At 43.2% G+C, this 6,500-nt stretch overlaps 1 protein-coding gene across 2 annotated transcripts in view; it reads left to right on the top strand.

Annotated features, from left to right (window-relative positions):
* Positions 1 to 6,500, top strand: part of LOC308296337 (endoplasmic reticulum aminopeptidase 1-like) — a 38,042-nt gene that overhangs the window by 13,619 nt on the left and 17,923 nt on the right. For both annotated transcript variants that reach the window (XM_080739586.1, XM_080739587.1), the window contains exons 11-13: positions 478 to 609; positions 2,939 to 3,022; positions 5,180 to 5,337. In XM_080739586.1, coding sequence (XP_080595712.1) covers positions 478 to 609; positions 2,939 to 3,022; positions 5,180 to 5,337 — 374 coding nt within the window. The remainder of the gene's footprint in view (positions 1 to 477; positions 610 to 2,938; positions 3,023 to 5,179; positions 5,338 to 6,500) is intronic.

The raw sequence follows: 6,500 nt of genomic DNA, 5'->3' as shown, positions 1-6,500 counted from the left end.
TATGAAAATGAACCGTTTAACCGGTCATTTCTTAACGGTCGGTCAACCGATTAACGGTTAACCGCCGACACCCCTAATTCAGAGCAAGATGCTCTCACTCTAGGATCAGTGGTGCTCAACCTTTTCAGGCCACGACCCCCAAAATAATCATATTTGAACTGGTGACCCCCCCGTTCTACGAGCACTAAGAGTTGAGGCATTACATTTTGTATAACACGGTTCTATTTTCTGCCTCTAATATTTGACAATTTGGCCAATGTTTAATTTGTCATTTTAGAGGTATTAAAAAGTCCTTAAAGTGTCACTTTAGAAATGTGCAGATGCCCTCTATACACTTAAACTCTATGTTGGTTTGTTTATTGTTGGTTGAGTGAGAAAACAATGTTGCACACTAAGTTAATCATCATTCTCTCTCTCTCTCTCTCTCTCTCTCTCTCTCTCTCTCTCTCTCTCTCTCTCTCTCTCTCTCTCTCTCAGGGGGCATGCATTCTGCACATGCTCAGAGACTTCCTGACCCCCGAGGCCTTCGAGGTCGGCATCGTTGAATACCTGAAGGATTACAGTTACCAGAACACTGTCAGCAGGCAGCTGTGGGACAGCCTGAGCAACGTGATTATGATTATTATTATTATCATTTTATTTATGTTTGCTGTTTTACATCCTATAGAGCAGGGGTTCCCACATTTTTTGTCTCAGGGCACCCCATAAATATTTTTTTAATCCGAGGCACCTTATATTTATAGCATATCGTCGTTGTCGGGTGGAAACCTTGTATGTCCAAAACCGTTTGTTTTCTATTTATCATCTATAAAATGTACTAAACTAGTGAAAACAGCAGAACAAGCACTGTGCTTGTAGATCGGCTGTTTACACTAGTTTTGTGCAACAGTCTTGTATGATGAAGCAGGGCTTTGCTTTACCAAAAGACGTACACATTTGAAACTTGGAGATACGAGGTTTCTGCCCAACAATGACGATATTTTAGTAATTATGTTGCGAGGAAAACGTTGAGATAATAGCCATTTTGGTTAGAACTGACTGAAAATAACTTTGTACTTCAAGTTTAAAATGATACTAAATATTTTTTCAAGTGTCCAAATAAATTCCAAATATTATCAAATTATCTCAAGGCACCCGTGGACTGCCGTCACGGCACCCCAGGGTGCCCCGTCACCCACTTTGAAAACCCCTGCTATAGAGCCGGGTCCAAACCATGGACCTAACAGCTCATCCGCACTGCACGCGATGCGATGCGACCGACGCGACCGATGAAATCTCATTAAAATACATGTGTTTCAATGAGGACGTCCTTACCTACCGCGAGCGACATCGCGCCCCCCAAACACTTTTTTTTAAATTATTGATTGATTTGATTGGTTCAGGCTACGTTGCAACGCAATGGCCGACGCTCCATATACGGACAGTATTTTGCAGGACATCGGTGGAGGCAGTTCAGAACTTCAGGGAAACACCCCAAATATTGGTGTGTGCTGCGCGTGCCATGTTTAAAAAATCACATATTGGGACATTGGGACAAAAAAGAAATGTCATTCTTGGGATTTTTTTAATCTATTTTGGCACTATTTTGGTGGAACTGAAAATAGCAGATCTACAACCTTACAATGCGACACATTGTGAGCTTGTAGATTGGCTATTTTCAAATGGCCAAAATGTATAATAGGGCAGAAGTGGGTAATGCATGTAGTGTGATAATAATCAACTAGTAACTAGTAGCTAAGGTATTCAAATAATTGTAGTAAAAGTACAATATTTGCCTCTGAGATGTAATGGAGTAGAAGTAAAAGTACAGAACATAAATACTCCAGTAAAGTAAATGTACCTCAGAATCTTACTTAAGTACACTACTTGAGTAAATGTACTTAGTTATAGTGTTAGTGTTAGTGCTGATTCCTCTATCAGGCGTCCTATTGGATGAAGTAAGGTCTTGTATAAACTAGGGCATTAACGAAAAAGTCGACTCCATCGACTTCATTACACAAGTCGACTCCCACCAGAGAATGTCGAAAGTCGAAGTTGAAAAAAAAAAACTTTCTTTGCGAGGCGTTGTGAGCATGTAGATCGGCTATTTTCACAATTTCTGCCTCTAATATTTGACAATTTGGCCAATGTTTAATTTGTCATTTTAGAGGTATTAAAAAGTCCTTAAATTGTCACTTTAGAAATGTGCAGATACCCTCTATACACTTAAACTTTATGTTGGTTTGTTTACTGTTGAGTGAGAAAACAATGTTGCACATTAAGTTAATCATCTGGGGACCCCCCCAAAATAATAGGGGGGTCGTGTGTGATGTGATGACGTCATCAAACGATAAAGTCGACTTTCAACTCAACTTGTCGAGTCGACTTGCAAAAATCACAAGTCGTTAATGCCCTAGTATAAACCTTGTTAAACTGTTAAATGGTGAAATGGTAATTGGCGCATGCATTTAACAGCTTTATATATTCATTACACATTCATTACATTCACCCATTCACACGCACGCACGCACGCACGCACACACACACACACACACACACACACACAGGTTGGGTTAATGGTTATGTTTAAGCATCAGCTGAGTTGATGTCAACATCTTCAAACTGGTCAAACTAGCAGACATGTTATACCCAAAATAACCACTTGGTGTCACCCTAGACTCTGGAATATAACCAGAGGTGAATGAGAGCAACAGATGATTTCACTTAACTTGTATTCCCAAGCTTAACATCAAAACAACCTTGACACGTTGCAACTTAAAGTGAATAATCATCAAAATGTTAATAATAATAAAATAGGCATCAGAATAAACATAATACAATGGCATAAATACATTTTGTGTCGTGCATGTTGAGAAGCTTGCCAGCAGTTTTCCGGACGCCTGGGGGTCCCCGGACCCCACTTTGAGAAGCACTGTTTTAAACCTGGTGTCTCTTCCAGATCTGCCAGTCACGTGACCAGGATGAAGAACCAATCAGAGGGCACGCATTCTGCTCTGAGGGCAGACTGCAGCCTGGCTCCTCGGTGAGTCTTTGGAATTAATATTATATTTACATTGTTCATGTAAAGGTGACTCCACACCAAAGAAACTACAGGAGACTCCTTCTGACTGTAGTACTCAGACTGCAATGAACTGCAAAAAACGACGACTGACTGTAGTTACTGTATGGCAGTGTTGCCAGGTCTGCTCGTTATAAGCTACTTTGATCCTGTTTTCCTATAATGTTGCTAGTTGTGGGTTGCTTTAGTTTGGGCTTGTTTCTAAAGTGAAAATGGTCGCTTCTTTTGGGCTTATTTTCATAGACCTGGTCGCGTGTTTCACTCACATAATCTGGCAACCGAAAACAACACTACTAGCACTATTACTAGTGTTGCTTTGGAGTTGATTAGGAAATTTAGAGTTAAGCCAAAATGTCTCTTGCTTATTTAGGCTTGGTTTTGCAATTCTGCGATAGCCTATACCGTGGCCAGATCTGTGAGGAATATTGTAAAGATGGCCTATACTAGAGCCCTGCAGAGGGAGCGCACTCCCGCGGGACCTGCAGGACCCGTCACCATGTATTGCGGCGCGGGCGGTAGTTTAATCCCTGCGGGAGGGGACGGGCGGTCAAAATAAATTCGGCGGCGCCGCAAAATCCCGCACTCTCCCGCAATAAGCTTTTATCTATACTTTTAGCAAGATGTGAATATGTAGAGAATCAATGTAACTTCCCCTGCTGAGTGCCTGAGGAGAACGCATGGACATACAGCACGTGGAATTTCTCTTTCTCTCGCTCTAACCCCCCCTCCCCCCTCCCTCTCTCGTCTGTTAACGGCTAACCGGTGGGCAGATATTTGCGGCGGCATTGTCGCTCACTATTTAGCCTAAATAACAACTATTTATTATAATATAGTCCCATCGCCTATGTCCAATCGCAATATAAACACTTTACCTCTGTTAACAACCTCACAAATGCTCCTCTCTCGCGCACGTAGCCTTCACTAGTCCTGTTAGTTTTGGATCTCAATGGATTATACAAACGTCAAGCAAGTCAAGATGTGGATTGAGAACGCAATTCTCCCTGCTGAGTGAGGACAACGCACCCACATTGATACAGTACAGTGCGTCTCTCTTTCTCTCCGCCAAGTTAGTCTGGGATCACTTCACTTTTCGGACTTGTAACCGGTCTGGAGCGGAAACCTCAAAACGTAATGTTGTAGTATTCAAAGGACTACAATTTGGCCGGAACTATCCACCTCTCTCTCTCTCTCTCTCGCCTCTTGCTCTCTCACTCCGTGCCGTGGCTCCCTCGCTCGCCCTCTCCCTCTCTCTCTCTCTTTCTTGTTCTCACCAACTGTCAGTCCGTCACAAATGTGCTCCTCGCATGGCGCACACGGCACACTTTTTTGTTTGGTAATGGTTTTGGATCTCATTTCAATGTGCCTTCTTGGGAGGGAGGCTGTTGGACGTTCTGCGGTAATGTGCGCCGCGGGAGTCCGCGGGTCAAAATTCACATAATTTGTTTGTCGCGGGTGGGAGCGGCGGAGAGGAATTGTCTGCGGGCGGTCAAAAATAAAATCATTGCGGCGGCGGGCGGTAGTGGTCAGAAATGATGCGGGAGCGGGCGGGAGCGGGATCAAAAAATCAGTCCCGCGCAGACCTCTAGCCTATACCGTGGCCAGATCTGTGAGGAATATTGTAAAGATAGCCTATACCGTGGTCGAAAACCCAGTTGATTTTGAGTGTTTCTGTGTGGGTCGTCCCCTGACAACGAAAAGCGGGACGCCTCTCGAATATAGTAGTCCTTTGTACAAGGCATTCTTCTCTGCAATCTCTGTTTAGGGACATGATTAAACATTTCAAATCCTTTTGTGCGTGCGTGCATGTAAAAATAAATATTGTTATAGAAAGGGCCTTTCTGTGTGGAGTTTGCATGTTCTCCCCGTGTCTCCTAAGGTAGATACCCTCACAAAAACATGTAGTAATCCTGGTTTCTATACCGCCTCCCCCTGGCCAGCCGGGGCTCTCCAGGTGTGGCAGAGGGAGAGCAGAAACCAGCATTACAGCTTAGGCAATTGGCACTGGGTGAAAAAATGGCTTACAAAATCATCGGATAAAAATGATAAAAGAAAACATATGTATATATATATTTCAAATCTGTGTGTGTGTGTGTGTGTGTGTGTGTGTGTGTGTGTGTGTAGAAGTGGTACTCTGGCGAGCAGCTGGACATCAGAGCCATCATGGACACCTGGACGCTGCAGGAAGGCTTCCCATTGGTCAGCGTGTCCGTGACAGGACGTGAGGTCACACTGAGACAGGAACGCTACCTGAAGTCAGACGGCCCCGCCCCCAGCCACGGGTAAAACCTGATTAACACATGATTAATTAAAGGAGTAGTTCACCCCCAAAATGGCTTTTTTTCTATTGATTACTCCCGCCATGGAGACTTGATTTTATATATATGTTTTTTATGTTTTTATATTTGTCGCATTCCTAAGACAAAACATTTATTATAGTAGGACTAAATGTAACCCCATTGATTCCGGATGGGGAACCAAATGCATTCGGGTCCCCATCCGGAATCAATGGGGGTGAATGTATTCAAAATTTTGTAATAAAATTATTGTCTTAGGAATGTGACAAAAAACAAACAAATATTATTGAACTCAGGTCTCCATTCCGTGAGTAATCAATAGAAAAAAAGGTATTTGGGGGTGAACTACTCCTTTAATAACCTCTAGTAAAACCTGATTTACTCACTTTCTGCCAGACTTTAATCAAGTTGTGTTGTTCCTGTGCCATTTTTAATAATTATGTTCACCTTGTTCTGGTACTTAAACTACATACTGTATTTTGCCTGGCTCCAGACCATAGACCTGCCCACTCTCTGAGCAGACTGGTTCTCTTGGTCTGGTGTTGCGTAATGAACCTAGAGTTTCTCTGGTCTGAGGCAAGACCTGGCCAATGAGAGTCAGAGCCTCGGAGGAGGGGGTGGGTCTAACGAGACAGCAAATCAGCAGAAACAGAAAATCAACAGAAACAGTGGAGGGAGGGGGAGCTCAGCCAGGGCTCTTAATTGCTCGCTTTGAACTTCAAAGGGGGTTGTGCTTACCTCGTTAGTGTTCTCTCTAATCAATGAAACCATCAAAGACAACGACCTGTTTGATGCCTGTCATAGAGGGGAAGGGGAGGGGGGAATGTTTTTGTGTACACACAAGTCAAACACAACCCCTACCACCAGATCTCTTGTGATTGGGAATTTCACATTTTGAAATCTCAATCTCAACACAATGGGAGTCTGAAATCAGGCTCCTACATATTATACTGTTTACATATTGTCACTGTCGGGCAGAAACCTTGTATCTCCAAGTTTCAAATATGTATGTTTTTTTCGCAGATAAAGCCCTGCTTCATCAGACAAGGCCATCGCACAAAAGTAGTGAAAACAGCAGATCTACAAGCACACAACGCCTAGCGGTGCGAGGCGTTGTGTGCTTGTAGATCGGCTGTTTTCACTAGTTT

Source organism: Nannobrachium achirus (genome assembly GCF_963921795.1).
Source record: "Nannobrachium achirus genome assembly, chromosome: 12".
In the NCBI taxonomy this organism is placed as follows: domain Eukaryota; kingdom Metazoa; phylum Chordata; class Actinopteri; order Myctophiformes; family Myctophidae; genus Nannobrachium; species Nannobrachium achirus.
The sequence above is the reverse complement of the archived record's forward strand: the minus strand, read 5'-3'. Positions and strand labels throughout refer to the sequence as shown.